This window comes from Phragmites australis, chromosome 6 (genome assembly GCF_958298935.1).
Source record: "Phragmites australis chromosome 6, lpPhrAust1.1, whole genome shotgun sequence".
In the NCBI taxonomy this organism is placed as follows: domain Eukaryota; kingdom Viridiplantae; phylum Streptophyta; class Magnoliopsida; order Poales; family Poaceae; genus Phragmites; species Phragmites australis.
In genome coordinates, this window is record NC_084926.1 from 41,560,402 (window position 1) to 41,580,370 (window position 19,969).

The 19,969-nt window shown below is 43.6% G+C and overlaps 2 protein-coding genes and 1 long non-coding RNA gene across 3 annotated transcripts in view; 2 read left to right on the forward strand and 1 right to left on the reverse strand.

Annotated features, from left to right (window-relative positions):
* The window catches only part of LOC133922543 (uncharacterized), a 32,829-nt gene extending 21,049 nt beyond the window's left edge, over window positions 1–11,780 (forward strand). Inside the window, exon 4 of the long non-coding RNA XR_009910500.1 lies at window positions 10,576–11,780. This is a non-coding gene — a long non-coding RNA (uncharacterized LOC133922543). The remainder of the gene's footprint in view (window positions 1–10,575) is intronic.
* Window positions 10,844–14,128, reverse strand: LOC133922541 (cinnamoyl-CoA reductase 1-like). The gene is made up of 6 exons (XM_062367910.1): window positions 13,294–14,128; window positions 13,027–13,181; window positions 12,745–12,930; window positions 12,308–12,663; window positions 11,269–11,428; window positions 10,844–10,982 (listed from the first exon to the last, which is right to left on the reverse strand). The coding sequence occupies exons 1-6, from the start codon at window positions 13,400–13,402 to the stop codon at window positions 10,914–10,916; spliced, it is 1,035 nt and encodes a 344-aa protein (XP_062223894.1). The 5' UTR covers window positions 13,403–14,128; the 3' UTR covers window positions 10,844–10,913.
* Window positions 14,129–16,122: 1,994 nt separating this feature from the next.
* LOC133922542 (chorismate mutase 2, cytosolic-like) lies at window positions 16,123–18,777 on the forward strand. Its single transcript, XM_062367911.1, has 5 exons — window positions 16,123–16,426; window positions 17,452–17,538; window positions 17,624–17,767; window positions 17,877–17,969; window positions 18,357–18,777. The coding sequence occupies exons 1-5, from the start codon at window positions 16,220–16,222 to the stop codon at window positions 18,606–18,608; spliced, it is 783 nt and encodes a 260-aa protein (XP_062223895.1). The 5' UTR covers window positions 16,123–16,219; the 3' UTR covers window positions 18,609–18,777.
* Window positions 18,778–19,969: the final 1,192 nt, after the last annotated feature.

The window sequence follows — 19,969 nt, forward strand, 5'->3', positions numbered from 1 at the left end:
AATTCTCTTAAAATATGTTTTATACAAGAAAAATATGTGTTTGCATTTTACACGTTTCCTTAACGTGAGTTAATAATTGAGCCGCACGCTTCAATTTTTTTTTCATTTTTTTAAAGATTTTTTTTGAATATGATGCAAACGACATTATTTGAAAAAAAAATTCATAGAAGGTCTTAGAATTGTGTCTAGTTTTTTTTAAGATTTGTTTTGAATTTTTTTAATGTTTTTTTATTTTTTTTTGAATTTTTTGAATTCAAATTTCGGTTACCGTTCGGTTTCTGAAACCGGACCGGACCGAGAAGGTTGGTAACCGCGATTTTTGGGCGGTTACCGACGTTTTTTTGAACCCTGCCGCCCTGCGTGCTTGCCGGCGGTCAGGTTCCTGGGCCGGCCCACGGGCGGGGCCCTGGGCTGGCTCGACGGGGACAGCCTCGCGCCTCCTTCTCTTTTTCTTTTCCCGCCTGTCGGAGCGGGAAGGACCTGGTTGATCGGCGACGGGGTGCTCAGGGCGCGGAACATGCCATGCCTGAGCTTCCGCCGCCTTGGCACACTTATGGGCCAGCGCGAAAAGCTCCGCGGTGGTTTCGACCTCGTGCGTGCCTAGCTTCTAGAGCATCCGCTCGTCGCGGACGCCCTGCCGGAACGCGACAATGATAGCGTGGGGGGTTATCCGCGGGATGGTGTTGCGGACCTGGGGGTAAGTTCATAAGCCAAGAGCGGGCAGAGCCCCTCAAGACGACATGAAAATAGTTAGCCATCACCTTTTCGCTGCCATAAGCCGCTTGGACAGCGGTGGTGCATATCTGGAGGAACTCGACGGGGTCAATGGACCCGTCGTACTTCTCCAGCAGCTCGGGGCGGAACTTAGTGGGCCATTTGACCCGGCGGAGCTCGTTGTTGAAGGCTCGGCAACCGGTGTCGTACCCTGCGGCGCGAGCAGCACCCTTGGGCGGTGAATGCCGGCGAGCCGGGGAGCCCCGACGATCATGGGTCGGCAAAGAGGAGGCTTGGTCCTCGGCTTCAGCCTCTTGCCGGGTCTCCCGCTGGCGCTCGAGGGTGACACGCGCGTCTTCGATGCCCCTTCGCTCGTTGAGGTGCAAGCGGAGGTCCTGGGCTACGGTAGTAGCCAGGGGGGCAGCACTCCGCTTGGAGGCTCCCCGGCCAGTGCGACCGCCACCTGATGATGGGCCGGTTTTAGCGGCGCCGCGCTGTGAGGTAGCGCGGGAACATTCGGCCAGCACCTAGCGGTGGGCCGTGTCGACTAGGGCGGCTACTTCCTGGAGCCAGCGGCCTTCCGGGGTTTCCCCCGCCGCCTGGACTGGTGGGTGCCTGAGGAGAGCGTGTGCCGCAAGCAGCGCGCTCCCGGAACTGGCCTCACCAAAGGCGAGCCTACGCCGGAGCGGCGCCCGGCGCTGTCCAGACGCGGACCTAGCAGCAGGAGTTTCGGCCACCTGCTAGGGGTTGGATGGTGCATCGGTGACGGCGGCGGCGGCCCTACTGGGCCCAGCGCCCTGGTCCCCTTGGGAGGGGAACGTCGTGCGTGCAGATCGTGGCTGCTGCTGGGACGCAGCAGCGACTGGGGCCTCCTGAGTGAGGGGCTCCATTTCCTCGCTGGAGCTGGAGCCAGAACGTTGGAGATGATGACCGCCGGCCATTTTTTCTGCAGGAGAAAACAAACAAACAAATTCAGGGATGCTTCCCCCCTACCTGGCGCGCCAGCTGTCGGAGGGTTAACTCCTGTCTCAGGGATCCTGAGAGACCCCTTTTTAGAGATTCGGCCAGGGGGATGATCATGAATATGTTTGCCGGAGAAATAAATGGGTATAAATGCGATGGCTGGTGGGGTGGAATGATCTAGTGCGGAACGAAGTAAATGCACTGGGGTTTAGACAGGTTCGGGCCGCACGGAGGCGTAACACCCTACTCCTGTATGGATACTATAAATGCCCTGAGAATGTCCCTCAAGGATGTTGTTGGTTACAAGAATGTTTATCTATTCTAGAGTCTAGGGCTCCTTGTTCTTCGGTCTGTGTGTATCTGTTGGCTTTGGGTGCTCTTGGGCTTCTCGATCTTCTCTTCTCTTCTCTACTTACTTCCTCTGGGATTTTTCCACTTCCGAGAGATTGTCTAACTTATCGAGCCCCGTTCGGAGATTGTCTTCGTCCGTGCTGCCGGTTGCTTTAAATACCCGCCGGCAGTAGCGTGCCCCGAATGGGAGGGCACGAGTCCCAAGGCACCATAAATGGAAAGGGCGTCATCATAGCCTCTGTGCGAAGTGACCGGGGGTGAAAAAAACGCCCCGCGTCCGGTCATCCGTCACCATAAATGCACTAGCAACGGGCGCCGTGGAGAGAGCCCACTGGGCAGCTGCAGAGCGGCCCGGCGTGCCCGCCCTGTCTTGTTCTCCTGCCACAGCAGCGCGGCAGACGGAATGCCTCTGCCCTTATGACGTTATCCCGAGACACACCGGATGGCACGGGATGGGACCCGTGCATTTAATGTCCCACGCCCTTCTGCCAGAATGTGGCAGGAACTGACACCGAGCGTGGTGGGAGCAGTTGGAGGTGACAGGCCACGCGCGCTCTTAAATGCGGCCTCGGGCCTTTGACTGGCTGACACCTCATCACTGGGCTCCTGTGGGGGCCACCGACGGAGGGGCTTCCTAGGTCGTCGGGGAACCGAGTGCTCGGGGATCACTGTTCACCCCCCAGCACTCTCTCCCGAGCACGCCCTTCCTCGGTCCTCGGGGAACCGAGTGCTCGGGGGTTACTGTTCACCTTCCCGAGCACTCTCTCCCGGGCATGCTTGTACGGATCCTCGGGGAACCGGGTGCTCGGGGGCCGCTGCACGCAGCCTCGAGCACTCTCTCCTGGAACTTCCTTCAGTGGGTCATCGGGATACTTGGGTGCCCAGGGGGGCACCGCTCGCGACCCCGAGCACACTTCTCCTGGTACTTAGCCTTCCTGATCGTCGGGGGACTCGGGTGCTCAGGGGTCACCGTATACCTCCCCGAGCACTTTCTTCTCGGCACTTAGACTTCGCATATCATCGGTGAACCTGTATACTAGGAGACCACTAACTGTGGCCCCGAGTGCCCTCTCCCGGGACTTAATCTTTTTTGCCCTGCGGAGGAGACTCCGCGGGATGGCGCCACGTGGCGGATGGCTGGCCTGGCCTCGGGATTCGGGGACCCCCGGTTCCTGATTCACCGACAACTATGAAAACCGGACGCTCCAGTGTTGACAGTGGTTCAAGCACCGAAATATCCGGTGTGTATAACCTCAGAAACTAGCTGTTAGAACCCCACTCAGAACCACTGTGAACACTAGACATTCTGGTGTAACTACAACTCCATTACTTAGACTATCTGGTGAGTAGTCTTGAGCCAACCAAGTCACTTCTGTTCTTCTCTGCAAGAAATACTCCGATGTGTTCAACTCAAAGCATCGGACCTTCCGGTGTATTGATCTTCAACTCCATTACAAAAATCCAATGTTCTGTTAAATGCTCTAGTGTCCTTACTCTTCTAACACCAGACCATCCGATGAGATGATCCTCGCCCTCTGTGAGAAATACTCTGGTGTGTTCATTAGGGCATCACCGGACCTTCCGGTGAGTGCAAGTTTACTGAACTCTACTGATAGAATACTCCAGCATTGCCAAAGATTTTTCACTAGATCATTTGGTGAGTTCAACAGCCTATGGACAAAATACTCTTGTGAGTGTAAACTCCTCTACATCGGACTATCAAGTAAGAATAATTTCTCTGTAACTTCTCCAATTCAATCAACCTTTGACCTGGCTTCGGTGACTTCTTCATATATTGCATCCATGAGACTTACTAACATATATGCTTGGCAATCATATTAGTTCTATTGACTATGCTGTAAATCACACATATGGCCTAAGAGGGTCAATTTCGATACAATCTCTCTATTTTTGATGATTGATGACAACGCAACCAAAACAAGAGGCAAATGATAAAAATTTAGATAACATATGATGCCAAAAAGATTACAAGGCCATACCTCTTTGCTTGGATGCTACAATCTCCCCTATTTCACTTTGTCCCTTTTTGTTGTGGCTTCCTCTTTCTCCATCATCACTATCTACCTTGATCAACCCATGCAAGAGCTTCTTCTTCTTCTTTTCCTTTATCAACTAAATTCTTCTCCTTTGTCAACTTGAGATACTAAGACTTTACCATTCTCGCATCTTTCTTACCATTTTTGCAACTTGCTTTGGTCATCAAAATTCTCCTCCCTTATCAACAATCTCAAAAAATCTACAAACACATATTAAACTCAAGGGACAAACATTAGAGCACATGTGAGAGAGTTTCATAAATCACGATCCATATGAATGATACCACTTGAGATATGAAGAATTATTAGGCATTGTCGCATTGATATCAATTGAAAGTGACAAACAAAGATCATAATTCATGAAACTCACATGATATAGTCTAAACTCCCTCTATATGTGTAGATACATATGATGAGACTCACTTGTGAATACCAATTATGAATGCCACTTGTGAATACCACTTATAGGTATAAAAATATATGCACAACTAGATAATAAATCAAGATAGAAATTTTAAAATATATCATGTATGGAGATAGCTTAAATGAACAAATAAATTAACAATAATATCAAATGAAGGCTTTAAGCATTGCATACATCCGGAGGCTTGTAGATTACTCCATAAGACTAAAAAATATCACTTAAAACACATGTTAGTCTCAAAATCATAACTCATAGGATATACTCTCCCTAAATATGTGCATGCAAGTGTTGAATACTTATGAGATATATGCACTTGTTATTAATAATAATGGGGAGGGTACCCTATAGATTGATCTCATGGTACATAAGAAATAACAATCATAAAACTAGTGTCATGTAAGAATCTATAACTAATAAACCACGTAGGTTGCTCATAAGAGAGAGAAACACAAGCAACCTATTATATGAAAAACCTACACTAGGTATTAGTAATAATTTGAAATAAGCATATGCAATCCTAGACAAGACAAATGTATTCATAAATTGAAAGGATTTTGCATCTAGTACCCTTTACCTTTGGATGAGGATTTGAGCATACGATGATCATGATCTTCATCAATGCATCCAATCTTATACACTTGGCTTCTTTGCTTGAACTTTTACCTCATCTTGTGAGCTAAGTCTCCAAATTCCCTAGCCACGTGGACTTCAAGTCTTCTTTAGAACCCAAACCGATTGAACCCCTTTATGTTGATGATGACTTCCTTAGCACCCAAATGAGTTGGTTCCACCTCCGGTCCTTTGTCCTAACAATATGTGCAACCATTTTGCCATTGTCCTTCTTCTTGATCTTGTAGTGATTGCTGTTGATCTTGTTCTTGTAGTTAGGTTTAGTGTAGAGGTTGGAAGTCTTGCTGGAGAGATTTATCATCTTCTTATTCCCCTTGGTCTCCTTCTTGACTTGTTGCATTGTAAGGACTTATAGTCTTCTTGATGACATTTGAAACATGTTACGGTGGATCTCTCTGCAAGCTTGTTCACCATGCTATCACGGTTATATTGAGGAGCTTGAACATGTCTTTTGCCCTTTAGTTTTACTAAGTCCTTCTTGAGCTTTTCCAATTCTTCCTTGAGCTCATCATTCTCTTGTGCAATGAGGTTGTTAGGTGATTCTACAACAACATTCTCAACACAAATCTCATTTTAAAGGGGCGAGCTAGATAAATAAATCAAATCATCACAAGAAGTGAAAGCATATATCTTTGGATTGGAATTAATTAGAGAGGTAGATTTCTTCAAAGAGACCTTAGTTTGAGATTTAATGCACTCAAATTTAGCCTTAAGCTTTTCATGCTACTTGTTTAGCAAATTAAATTTTCTCAATAATTGTTCATAACTAGAAATAAATGTAGCATGAATGTCATTAAGTGCATTGAATTTCTTAATCTCTCTTGATTGTTTTTTAAGGCCCTTTATTGATCATTGATCAAATCAAGAAGTTCTTCTTAAGAGGGAGAATCCTCATCGAATTCAGCATCACTTACATCGCTTTTCATATCTTTTACCATAAGACACTTGTGAGATGATGGCTTACGTGATGACAACTTGTGTGGTGATGACCTTGAGGAAGAATTTCTCTTGGAGGAGTGGATAGTGGGGCTCTCATCGCTTGAATCTTCATCTTCACTCACTCATCTTCCTATAGTTGCAAATGATTTGTATCTTCCTCTTGTCTCTCTCTTTTTGATCTTGGTCTTTTTCTCCTTCTTAATATGATCAATTATTTTGACCAAGCCTTTCATAGAGATTGAATGGTCAATCAGTATTTATCTTCTTCATGTTTTTCTCCACTTATGAGATGAGCTTCGCAACCTTGGGATCAAGATATTCATCACTTGAGGTGCTTTACTCATCCTCTTCATCGCTCTCTTCATCTTCATCTCCACCATCTTCGCTTGAGCTTGACTCTTGCTCCCGCTCCACATCTTCACCTTCATGTGTGTGCACGGAGCTTGTTTGCTTATGAGAGCAAAAGTCTTAGCGTCAGATGAGGAAGAAGCTTCAACCCTCATATTCATGGTCAACTTATGGATGATGATCTTGTCGAGTACTTGGCTTAGAGATATTTTTTATGTCATTATTTTCGTAGATGATGGAGACTATCAACTTGTATTTTGGAAGTAGAGCTTGAAGTATTCTTCTCACCACTTGATCATCTCCAATTTGCATCAAACTTAGCTCATTAATCTCATTGACAAGAATATTCAAACGTGAGTATATGTCATTAGCACTTTCATGAGCAAATTATTTAATGTTATTGAGCTTGGAGACTAGCACATGATATTTCTCATTGCACATATTCTTTGTGGATTTATGTATTTCAATGAGACTAGTCTAAATATCATATGTATTGGTGAGAGAATAAACACGATTAAATGCATCAACATATAAAGATGATAAAATGATACTCTTTGTCAATGCATCTAATTGCCTCTCCTTGTTGATGACACGTGGTCTCATCCCTTTTTCGGTAACTCTCCAAACTTCTAAACCTTTAGCTTGCAAATAACAAGTCATTAGAATTTTTCAACGGGGGAAATTAGTGTCATCGAAATGTAGAGCGCTATGGGTATACATCCTAACTCTAGACGTCACAACTCAGGTAGTTAAACCTATCAAGAGCACAGAACTCTGATACCAATTGTGAGGAACAATGAAGTCCTAAGAGGGGGGGGGGGGTGAATTAGGACACTTAAAAACTAATGACTCCAAAAACTTCACAAGATAAACCTATATAAATTTCTATCTAAATGTCCTCTAGGTTTATCTAGTATGTCTACTCTACCGTTCAAAGAGATTTGCAGCCTACTCTAGGAAGGTAAATTGCAAGTATGTATATGCGGAAACGTAAATAAAGAAGAGAGAACAAACTCGGTATAAGAGATTTTCATCCCGTGGTATCGGTGGCACACAAGCCACCTCTAGTGCACGTTGGAGCTCCATAATGGATATGCTCCTGGTCGCCAAAACACTTCCGGTCATGGCTCTTAAGCTACGAAACTACCAAGACAAGGCTTCAAGCATGATGAGCAACCAAGCTACCAAGGTGATGTCTCACTACTAACCTCTCTTCCAGTCACTTGTATGCCATCTTTACTTCAGAGTTTTAACCACTAAGGCAAGGGCCTTCGTATCATCGTACACGCTTATTGCCATTGCTCTACACTAAGTCAGATAGTCAACAAGCTTGAGCTACTAAGCTCAAGGTGCCGGCGAGTTACCAAGATTTTAAGGCATCAATGTACCTCTTGGTACAAGGTTGGATCACTCTTTAATCTACTCTCTAGGTTGCAGCACCTAACAACAAATCTCTCTAGGCCTATAAGCACTAATCACTATCTAATCTTGTGCTTAATCGCATTGGATGATCACTTTTAGCACTTTAATGGCTTGGATGTCTTCTCAAGAGTATATAGGGTTCTTTGGACTCCATCACCTTCAAATGACCGAGTGGATGAGTATTTATAGCTTCAAACCCTCCAACTAGCTGTTACTCTAATGACTCAACTTTACTGTGAACACCAGATATTTCGGCGTTCACAGTGGTACAAGAACCGGAATATCCGGTGTATACAACCTCAGAAACTAGCCGTTAGAACCTCACTCAGAACCAATGTGAACACTAGATATTCCAGCTTAATTGTAATTCCATCATCAGATTATCCGATGACTTATTTTGAGCCAACCGAGCCACTTCTCTTCTTCTTAAAAAAATACTCCGGTATGTTCAACTCAAAGTGTTGGACCTTTCGGTGTGTTGATCTTCAGCTTCCTTGAAAAAAAAAATCCAATGTTCTGTTAAATACTCCGATGTTTTTACCTTTTTAACACCGGACCATCCGTTGAGGTGATTCTCAACCACTGTCAGAAATACTCCGATATGTTCACTGGAGCATCATCGAAACTTTCGATGAGTGCAACTTTACTGAACTGTCAATTTACACATCTATTGCAATCGTTTTCTGTGCATTCAAATCTTTGGAGTTGTAAGTTCGGCCGTTGTGGAAAATGATGTTAGTTGAACTGTCAATTTACACATCTATTGCAATTGTTTTCTGTCGTCCTCGACAAAGTCTAGATCACATACACATAACGTTTGTACCATGGAGTTCATATATGGTAGAGTTGATAGCGCACCGTTATATATTAATAGAGTAGTATAAATGATCCTATTAGATTATATGTATTATATATGATATATGTTTGGATTATATGATGCATAAGAAGTGAAATTAAATTGTTAATAATTGGGATTTTATTTTTTCTCTGATGCTAGTGCACTCGGCTGGCCTACTATATTTTCACCCATGGTTTCCACACATATGTACTATGTGTTTTGCTTCTCAGAACCGTACCGTGCTATAAATTCTAAATTTCTAGTGGCAGTTTGAAAGATGTGAATTATATGAAATTCGGCGTGCTTCAGAATGTGACCTGGAGAGAAAGAGGGGTGTGCTTGGAACACACCATTACCGTACGGACTTTAGATGCATGAGTCACTCTTTTTCACATTTGGTTTATATTTTTACATACAATATAATATATATAACATCATTATCCATGCACTTATGTGGCCACCGAGGCACCGAGTAATTTCACACAACTTCTATCCAGAGAAGTTAAGATTGAGGTCGTATACCATTTTTTTTATCTTATCTTTGTTTCCTTTCAGATAATCTTTTATTGAGGATGAATGCTACTCACTAGGGGTTATTTTTACTTATTGCAGTTTAGTGTGAAAGTTCGGTTACTAGTGTGAGAGAAATTACTTATGTGGGCCTGCAGGCCCACTCAACTTGGGCCAGAATGTCACCAACCCCAGGAAAAAGGATATAATTGCGATTGCTTTCCTCTAAAACAAATTGCGATTGATTTGTCCCACAAAAAAAATCAAATATTTGAGCCTCATGCAAAGGTTAAATGAATGAATTAATTGTGGAAATTAAATGTGAGGAATGATTTTGTGCATGGGCAGAGAATTGTGTAACATGCAAAATTAAATAGCGTACCTAATTCATATTATGTTCTAGTTTAGTATAATTTGGGGTGGAGCGATATACGAAAAGTAGATGTTGAGCCTGCAATGTGCAGTAATGGGGGTTGGAAAGTTTAGTACGAGGTCACTTCACACGCTCGATCGTTCTCTAGATGGTCGAGCACTTCGTTAATTGTTGGTTAATTTAGGAAAAAAACGAAGTATCGTGTGCACAAGTCTATTTTGATAAACATATGAATAAACTTCAAGTCTCATCTATTTGATTTAATCTTGTGGGCAAGTCAGAGACTCAGTTGGGAGTTCTTTACTAAGATTGAGGCCAAGTTGGTCCAAATGAGATATGAGATTGGGAGACTTCCACCGCCTCCGACTTGATCCGGGCATATTGGATTCGAGTGCATGATGAAATTGAGTTTGTGCACATGTTCATCAGTTCGCAATATCTTGTGTAGTGACGACATGCATTTTGCTCTCATTTCTAAGTAAACTAACGAACGTCCCAGATAACCAAGTGTTTTATACATTACCTATAATACATTTTCTACAACTTACAATATTTTACACTTCACAAAAGATGGAATATATGTAGAAGGCTAGCTCAGTTGGTGGAAGGTTTGGTGTACACCCAGATTTGAGTCCTCTACGATTTCGCACATGCCTCTTAGATACTATAAGGAGTTGAAATGTCGATGATTAGATTGTTCGATAAAGTACAAAGCGGGTCGATAAAAGAATCTGACAGAAAAGTTCTTTTTTCAGGGCAAGAATCTGACTGAAAGTTGAACATATATAATAGGTCCTTAAATCTCTCCGATGAAGTTCTAGTCAATTTCCGCTTACGCATAATGAAAATGACGCTGCCGTCTTCAGCAAAAATCAACTTCTGTCTCATGATCAGTTTATGATGCCATTGCATACGGTTGTATCGACAGTAACATCTCATATTTTCTTCATCCTATTTGAAAACATTAATTCCATGCATGTAATATAATCTTTTTTGTTGAATGCAGCTACAGATTCGTGATCATGAAGAATAAGCAGTAGCTGACCAGCGTATTTGACTGCAAGAGCTGCCACACTTCCACGGATTGCTGCTAGCTGTTGATCTCTATCAATATAATCAGGCCAAATGAACAGCCAGATGCTGAAAAAGTTCAATGAAAATCTTTGGAATCATCACTGAAATTGCTCTATACTGCTGTCCCACCAAGTTTAGCGTGACAACAGGAGGCTACACAAAGATGGCATTTTGGTACATACAAGAACCGACTATCAAAATGAAACCAATCAAATGAACCACTTATTATGATAATCGATAGATTACATGGTCAATTTGTGCGCCAATCTATCAAAGTTTTGAAATTAGTATGCACGGTGGCGGCGACTTTTGAGGCAGGGAACTCCGTCTTTCAGACACCTGCAAAAGCAAACGCCACAGTAAGGACATTGTCTGTGATTATCATGTCACAAGTGTGCACAAGGAAAAAAAAACATGTTTCATCAAAGTTCATTGCAAGGTATACAGATTTGGCTGTTGGCGGTGTTCTTTTCTCATTCTGCAAATGATCTTAAGATGAGTGTCAATAAAACTGTCAATGCTATGTATGGGTATTCATTTTCCACCTTTCTGAAGAAATATATGAAATGCAAGCTTCGATACCACTCTGAATGTTCAGGTGATCTTAACACAGTGTCATTTGTACCTCGGTGTCAGAGGTCTTCTGGAGAAATCCCTTTTCTTGCAGGGATTTCACTGCTTCGTAGAGGTATTCATGCACAGGTGTGAACTTGATGCCTAGGTCCTTGAGAGGCTGGTTTGTGAACTTGTAACCCTTCTTTGGTGGATTTAACTCATCCTTGCACCTGCAGAAGTTGCATGCTACCAGTGGGTTAGACTGGTTATTAACCAGAGTGTTGGCAAAGCATAGTCATTGTTCTGTCTTGAAGCAATTTCAGAGTCCATACACTACATATGTTGTTATATCTTGAAAACAAAGACGGTGCTTTTTCCTTGATTAAGTTTATGCTCAATCTGCTTTGTCTTTAACGAAAAGAATGGGTACTGCTCTGCCTTCAAGAAAAAATCCAGACATTCAGACACTACTTTTGTTTATTTATCAAGGGAACATTTGCAGGCTACAATGAAAGATCTTGTACATACAGAATAATATTTCCAGAATGTAAAGAAATGTAACTCTGTAGGTTTAGCTCTCTATTCGTGGCTTTCTGTCTGACTATCTTGGTCTGTATTGTCCCACTATTAACTATGTAGGGATCCAAATACCTTTGGTAACTGTCTGGTCACCAATCATTAGTGCCAGCTCAACCAGGTTTTTGAGAAACCAGCTTCAATTATGAGTTATGACCTATGATTAGTTCAGTAGTTCAGATTACTGTAGAGAATTAGAATTTTGGAGCAAACCATGTCATGCTGCGTTGCCAGAGAAACTATGGTGCATCACCAATTTGCAATGCCGCCATCCAAGCAGACTGCAGACCTAAATTCTACAATTCTCAAATTATTTTCTCCTAGGTACTCTTTACTGTCAGGTGTTGCAGGAACATGCGTCTCAACATGACATTCTAGCAATGACCATAGCCAATAAATTAGCAAGATTTAGTATGATTGGATGTAGAGCATCCTAAATCATGATAGCGAGTAAACTAATGACACTTGACTAATGCGAGCATAATTCAGAGTAGCAGCATTATCAAGAACCAGTACATTGCTAACCGCTATACCTCGTCGGAATGGGGTACTCCGGGAAGAGCTCGGCGAGGATGCGGCAGAGCACGCCGCGGTGCAGCGTGCGCTCGGCGCAGACGTACCGCCGCCCGCCGGCCCCAGGCTCCAGGAGAACCCTGACGTGCGCCTCGGCGGCGTCCCTGACGTGCACGTACGCGTGCGATTCGTTGACGTACGCCTTGGCCTCGCCGGTGAGGTACTTGAGAATGTGCAGGCTGCTGGTGTTCATGCCGGGCTGTAGCAGCTCGCCGAGCACCACCACCGGGATGACCACCGCCAGGTCCAGCCCTCGCGCCCGCGCCGCCTCCCACGCCCCCTGCTCCGCGATCGTCTTCGCGTAGCAGTACCAGTTCTGCGGTTCCATGCGCGTCAGCTGCTATTTCCAGACGAGATTGGGGATAAAAAAGAAAAACATCTTTACAGGAGCAGAGACCTTGGTTTTCTTGCAGTATTCGAGGTCGCTCCAGCTCGACTCGTTGAGGGGCGAGTCGGGGTCGCGGCGCGGGTCCATGTACATGGTGCCGATGGTGGAGGACAGCACGACGCGCCGCACGCCGGCGTCGGCGGCCGCCTCGACGACGTTCCGCGTCCCGGCGATAATCGGCTCGATGATCTCCTCCTGCCAAACGTAAACCGTTCAGATAAACTTTCCGTTGTATCGAGTGAGATCCGAAGGCCATTTCTCCGGGCAAGTGGTGGTGGCAGTGGCACTTACGGGATTGTCGTTCATCGGGGATGCGGTGTGGATGACGCCGTCGCAGCCGTCGAAGGCGGCGCGGAGGCTGGCCCAGTCGAGCAGGTCCACCTGCAGCATCGTCAGCCGCTCCACCGCGCCGTCGAGCGCCCACAGGTGCGCGTTCTTGGGGTCATCTGCGCCGCCGAGATCCCACCACCACCACAACCAAGAACACCCGTCAGCTCCGTTCCTGGTCCAAGAACGAATTCGTGGACGGGACGGGAGCGAGAGGGAGGCGGCGCGTACCTGCGCGGCGGGAGGTGCCCCGGACGGCGTACCCGCGGGCGAGGAGGAGCTTGACGATCCAGGACCCGATGAAGCCTCCGGCGCCGGTGACGCACACGACGACGGCCATTGCCAAACGGACAGGTGGTGGTGGCAGGTACGGAGCAGTCACCCAATCCGCCCGGACAAATACGTCAGGCGCCGAGGAAGATCGATTCTTTGAACAATCGCCTCAAAGCGGAAGGATTTATTGGTGCGGTAAACTCGGCGAAATGGCACGGAACGCGAACGGAAACCGGTGGTCACCCGGTCATGTGACCCACGAACTACTATGACCTTGACGACGACGAGGACTACCACCACCTCCACCGTCTGTTCGGTGTGAATTCTCTTCAAGGGAAAGGAAAGACCAGAGGACCGAGGCAAACGTGCTTCTAGATCCATTTGTGTACAAACTCTGCATGCCTCCTCCTCCTCGTCAAGGTCACAGTAGTTTATACAGAGTTTCTCGATCCACCATTTGTTTACGCCTGCGAGCTGCAACTGTTTCTTTGCTTTAATAGTACTAGTACAAGGATCGAGCGTTCAGAGGCAGAGTAGGTTTGCCGGTTGCTTGCACTTGCACGCGTAGGAATGGTGTCCGGGACGCGGCGAGTTCTTGTCCTCGCATGAGGTAATGGCCGGAGCATGGTACAGTTGGTTGGTGGGATCTCGGTAGGTTGTCGGGTCCGGGGGTGTGCAGAGAGAGAGAGAGAGAGAGAGAGAGAGAGAGAGACGCCGCTTTCTTGGGTGCCCCGGGGAGCATGGAGCCATTGGTAGTGGCTAGAGGTTCTCGATTTCTCTGGTGGCGATGGAGGACCAAACGGATGGAAAGAACGTGCCACCTTTCGAACGGACGTAAATTTTATAGAGCTGTCTTGAAAAAGAATCTTATAAAATCTTATATATACATACATATATATATTATCTATTTCGTGGTTTAATAGCTGAGTGATAAATGAGAGAAAGAGTGAGCACGTGTGATCATAAGAGAAATGATCTTTTATAAGATCGAATCTTATAGAATTTATTTTTCTCAGAATTTGCTTCCCTTTAAAGCAAATAGTTTATTAGTAGAACTACGGTTTGCATCTGCAATCGATGTTACTGTCGTCTCTCAAATTATATTTTTTTCTTACGGGTTTTACATAGTTTCTATGGATACAAAGTAGATCTAGAATTAAATGTTTAGTGTTGATATAAAGTTGTTCACATAAAAAAGGGAGAATGTCTTTTTACTCCTACCTACGAATCCAACCGAGAGATGTCTCCACAAGGATGTCTTTTGGGTCAATTCTCTTGGCCACTCAACCATTTCCAGTTTTCCACCATCAGTGTGAACCGAAGACAACTCGCCATCCACCACCATCACTGTGCATTCGTGTGCCAAAACACATGCGGACGCACAATACTTGTTAATTAGATATATAGGTTTAACCTAATATACTTAGAACTAACAAGATAACACATATTAATAGCGGAACCAGTCTCATAATAATATTTTATCATAATAATACTTGATTAAAAAATAGTATTTTAATTTTTTACAAGATTAATATCATTTAGTTACAAAACACATAAAATTAGAAATAAAAAATAAAAAATATGTTAGTGAAAAGACAATTATTTATGTTCTAAATTTGTATCGAATCGTATACACGTATTGATTCGATTGGAATACGTTTGATGAACAGTTAAAATTGTGGATCATGGGTAGACAACCTAACTAAAATCAGAATAGATTTACCTTACCTACGTGTTGTGCTTTGCCTGCTGTATGTTTGATGTGATAATCTTGAACTACTTAGTGCTTCCTAATCTATTATTTTAATAAAAATTTAAAAAACCATTTTTTATTATGAGTCCTTTTCTTTTTTCCGATTAACGTAATAATTTTGTGACTTTGAAAGTAAACGTGATGCTCATTTTTCTCTTAAATAATAATATAATAGATTCTAAATAAATTTTAAATACCCAACTAAGTAGATGTGCGGGTGCATCTTTTAGTCCCATCTTGTTAGTAGAGATAGAGGAAGATCCAGTTATAAGAAATTGTCTCTTTCGCCCACTTAGCATATGTAGATGAGAGGATTAGGAGAATATATGTGCGCCTGCTTGCTTCAGTAGGTCAGGTGCGAAAGGTGCATGACACCTATATGAATGGTCTGTCGAAATCAGATCTAGTAGCTTATACAGATGCAGTCTCTTTTTGCTATGTGGACAAACAAATATATATGGAAATCATGTTGTTTAAGAATCCGATGGTGACACGTAACCGAGTTCGATCATGATCGTGGCGCGTCTCAACTGCGCAATTCTATCTATATATCTGCTAGCCACCATCACAAAGCATATACACAATTAGAGTTTTATCTATTTTCTCACTGCTGCGATGTCGTATGTAGTCTACTCTATCCTGCTGCGTCGACGTGCATCGACGAACGGAAGAGCTAGTTTCTGAAACCTGTTGCTCTTAGATCTTACACGAGAAAGGGTGAATAAGGTTTTTAGAAACGTTCAGCTTGACTGCTCACGATTTGCTTCCTCAATATTATCACAATCTACTTTCTTTACATCAGTTTTATCTTCTGCTATATCATTATCACTTTTAGAACTCTTCATCTCACGTTACCATCTACAATCTATTATATATTATAAATCTTGTGGGGCCTTATCGGATCTTATCTAAATCTTTCTCACAAAGTTAGTCCGGTCTTGTCAGAACTTATCGATTACATCTGTTTTTATTCATATTATATTTAAAAATTAAATTAAATTAAATCTAAAAAATGCTATTTTTTTTTTCAACACTCCTTTCGCTTCTCTCTTCACAAAGGCCAAAGCCTTCCCCGCAGTTCACACTCCCATCGTAGTTCTCGAGCCCTCTAATCCGATCCCATTCCTTGCCATGGACGCGGCGGGGGGCGAGCAGGAGCAGCAGCTGAGCCTGGCCGCGGTGCGCGACGCGCTGATCCGGTTGGAGGACTCTGTCGTGTTCGCGCTCATCGAGCGCGCCAGGCACCCGCGCAACGCGCCGGCCTACGCTCCCGCCGGCGGCGGGGACGGGTCCCTCCTCGAGGTCTTTGTCCGGGAAACAGAGGCCCTGAATGCCAAGGCAAGCTTCCTTCTTGATGCCTCACTTCGTCTTACGCCGCGGGGCAAAGGCTCGGCCTTTTGATTTGTTCTAGCCCTTTTGCGCGGCGAGAAGTTTGATCTAGTAAAGAGGGGCAAACTTCCAATATGCTCAACCTTGATCAGAATACTTGCCATTTGTCTCTGTTAACGTGGTTAATTTGATTATTTATTATTATCCAAGTTGGCAATTGGGCAGTACAGATCTTTTCCCTCCAATGACATGGTATTGGATCTCGGCTGGATTCTAGGGGCTGTAGGTGTCCCCCTTGGAGATTTGATGCTTAAATTTCGGCCTGATTAAAGTAAAACTTGAGTACAATGGGATTGAACTTGTGACTTTTTTTTTATATATATGTATGATGGCTGTTCTCGGTGAAACCCAGAACCTTCATGTCTTAAGTTGGATCCTGGTTCTTTCAGTGTGCAGACATGTTCTTGCTACTTCTTCACTTGGCTTTCCATTGTTTGTTGAATTGAAGGACTTGATCCTGTCTCTATTCACTCGTGCCAAATTCAGAGGGCGAAAAAGGGTGGAATGCACTTTCAATTAGTAATCTAGCCGAGATCATATTTGCAAGAAGCCAATATGATTCATCATTGTTTTCTGGCACCTTACTAGATAACAAAAGGTAGACATTTTTTCACGTTTAAGCTGTATCCTACCCAGGGCAGCTTAACAAAAGGTTCATTCTTATAGGGATTTTTAAATGACTATGTAAACAAGGTGTTACATTAACCTATTGCATAAACATAATTACTAGGCTCCTATTTTTTTTTTCCAATCCTACCCTTATGATACCCACGATACTCCTTAATAATACCTATCATACTGGTGGATGAAAGAGTATCATTGGGCCAATCTGAACCACCAGATGAAGGAAATGGATGGTAGGCACTCATTTAAGTGTACTGTAAAAGTCTTCCATTCTTAAGCCAAATACCAGAGGTATTATAGTTAGTGCGCTGTCCCCAACTCATTCTCATTACATCTCTGACATTTTCTAGGCTGGACGTTATCAAAAGCCGGAAGATGTTCTGTTCTTTTCTCAAGATCTTCCCTCACATCTCCTTCCTACCAAAATTCAACCAAAGGTGCACATCATCACTAACCTTGCAATATCAAGGACTGCTTAGTGATGGTTGCTGAATTAACGAGCTTGCATTGCTATACTCTTAGGTGTTGCACCCTCTCGCTTCATCGGTAAGTGTGAATGATGCGATATGGAAAATGTATTTCAACGAATTGCTGCCGTTATTCACTGTGGATGGTGACGATGGTGACTATGCAGAAACAGTTGCACTAGATTTTGCATGTCTGCAGGTATGTGCCCTATGTCAGAATTACTTTCAGATGTCCCATCTAATTGCTTCTATCAAATGAATAATTGTGAAGTGCTGGTTCAGTGAAACACATTGATCTTTTCTTGTAGGTTCTATCAAGAAGGATCCATTACGGCAAATATGTTGCTGAGGTGAAGTTCAAAGACGCTCCTCAAGATTATAGTCCACTAATACAAGCTAAGGTTAATTTACTGAACATCTCATTCTCTGCCTCCCCAAGTTACCAAATAAAGAATATCTACAATATTGGTTCATCTACTCATATTATATATAAAGAATGCTTCTTGGTGTTCCCATTGCCTATGTATATTGATGCACCTTGATAATTGAAGTTCAATTATGAAAGAATCTTAGATTTCCCTTCAAGTGGTTAGTTCTGCATCTGTGTATTATATGCTACCGTGTCACATTTTCACATCTTTAGAGTGCTTTACACATTCATTAGTCCTATTCTGCTACTTATGTAGGAACTATTCTACTGGTTTTCTCATCTATCTGCTTTTGCTAAGTGTTTTAGATGTCAAGCCCCAGAAAATGAACCCTTTTGCTTGATCTCATTGTCCGTGCAGGACAGTAACTCTCTGATGAATTTGCTGACGTTCAAGGCTGTTGAAGAAAAGGTCAAGAAGAGAGTAGAGAAGAAGGCTAGGATATTCGGACAGAACGTCACCTTGGAGGACAATGTTGGCACACAAGAAAGCAGTGCTGGTGACTGTGAATGCAAAGTTGATCCCAAAGTGCTCGCTAAGCTGTATGATCAGTGGGTGATGCCATTGACGAAGAACGTTGAAGTTGAGTATCTCCTGCGCCGTCTCGACTGATCACCAAAATAGCTGCAGCTGCAAATATGATGTGTGCTTTTGAGTTCTGTGATCAGAGTGCTGTAAACATGCCTTCATTGTCATATTCAAACTCAATTACGAGAGAATTTGGACATGTCTCAGTCCGGCGAATGGCAATCTTTTTTAATGCACGTAACATTTTGCACAAGAGGCACATGTGTCGTTCAATCTGGATTATGTCTCAGTGTCTCGGGTTAGCTTGTTACGCCCCCCGATGCCAATGGATGTAGGTCTCGTCAGGCACCTCGAGAATTGTGTGTCGCCGGCGGCGGCGGACTCAGACGACGATGTGTTATCGCGCTGCTGGTAGGCCAGCACTTGGTAATAAGCACACCTATTCTCCTCCAGCTCCTCCCATCACCCTCTTCTTCCTGGAGGCCCATGCACGACCAGATGGGGGCTGTCGTGCCTGAAGCAATCGTGCACACGTACGACTATGTTCGGTAGAGTTTTTAAAGTAGCTTTTCAGCTGTAATTAGGATGAGTTTTATTAAATTACAATTTTCAGTTTTTAGCTCTCTGAATGAAATCTGTTAAAGTAATTCTCTGAAATGAACTAGAAGTTAGGGAGTTGAAAAAAATAACTTACTCTGATTTACTTTTCGCATAAAATTATTTTCTGCATATAGTTTATTCTAAAGAATCACTTTCAGTTACATAATTACTTCTCCAAAAATATCACTCTCTACGTAGAATTTAAATTAGAGAGAGCTCTATCAAATATGCTCTAAGTTACGCAATGTGGCAGGAGTTATTGGAAACATGCTTGAAGGGGTGTACGTCGCCAGCTTGTCTTGATGATCTGCTGCTTGATGCTTCGTCGTGTTCATATCTCGCTCGAACCTCGAATTCGCAGGGGCGGACAAGGTGTACATATGTATACACCCAATATATTTCGCAAAAGGTCCATACTTTAATAGGTAAAATACATGTATATACTAATAGTTGGGTCATATTTGAGCATAAAATCGCAATACTGCCCACGCTGTGCAAAACCTCGTGCCTCCAATTTGTTTGCATATTTTAACAAGGAGACCTCGATAAAACTTGCTCAATTTGGTCCCAAGTACTTCTCAAACATAGGTTTGATGCATCTACCCTACCTACTTGCACGCTTCATCGCTAATATACGCAGCGACGAAAGGTGTTTGCGATACTTAACACACTAGGATGTCATGAACCCAGGGATATGCCCGTGTGAAAAAAGTTTAAAAGTGTACATTGTCATTACAGTGTAAAGTCATGGCTATAATGTGCTACAAATGAGGAATAACCCCTCCGCCCCTACTTTTTTTTATTATGTAATTGCTTCATGAAAATACCCAAGGGTAAAAATGAAA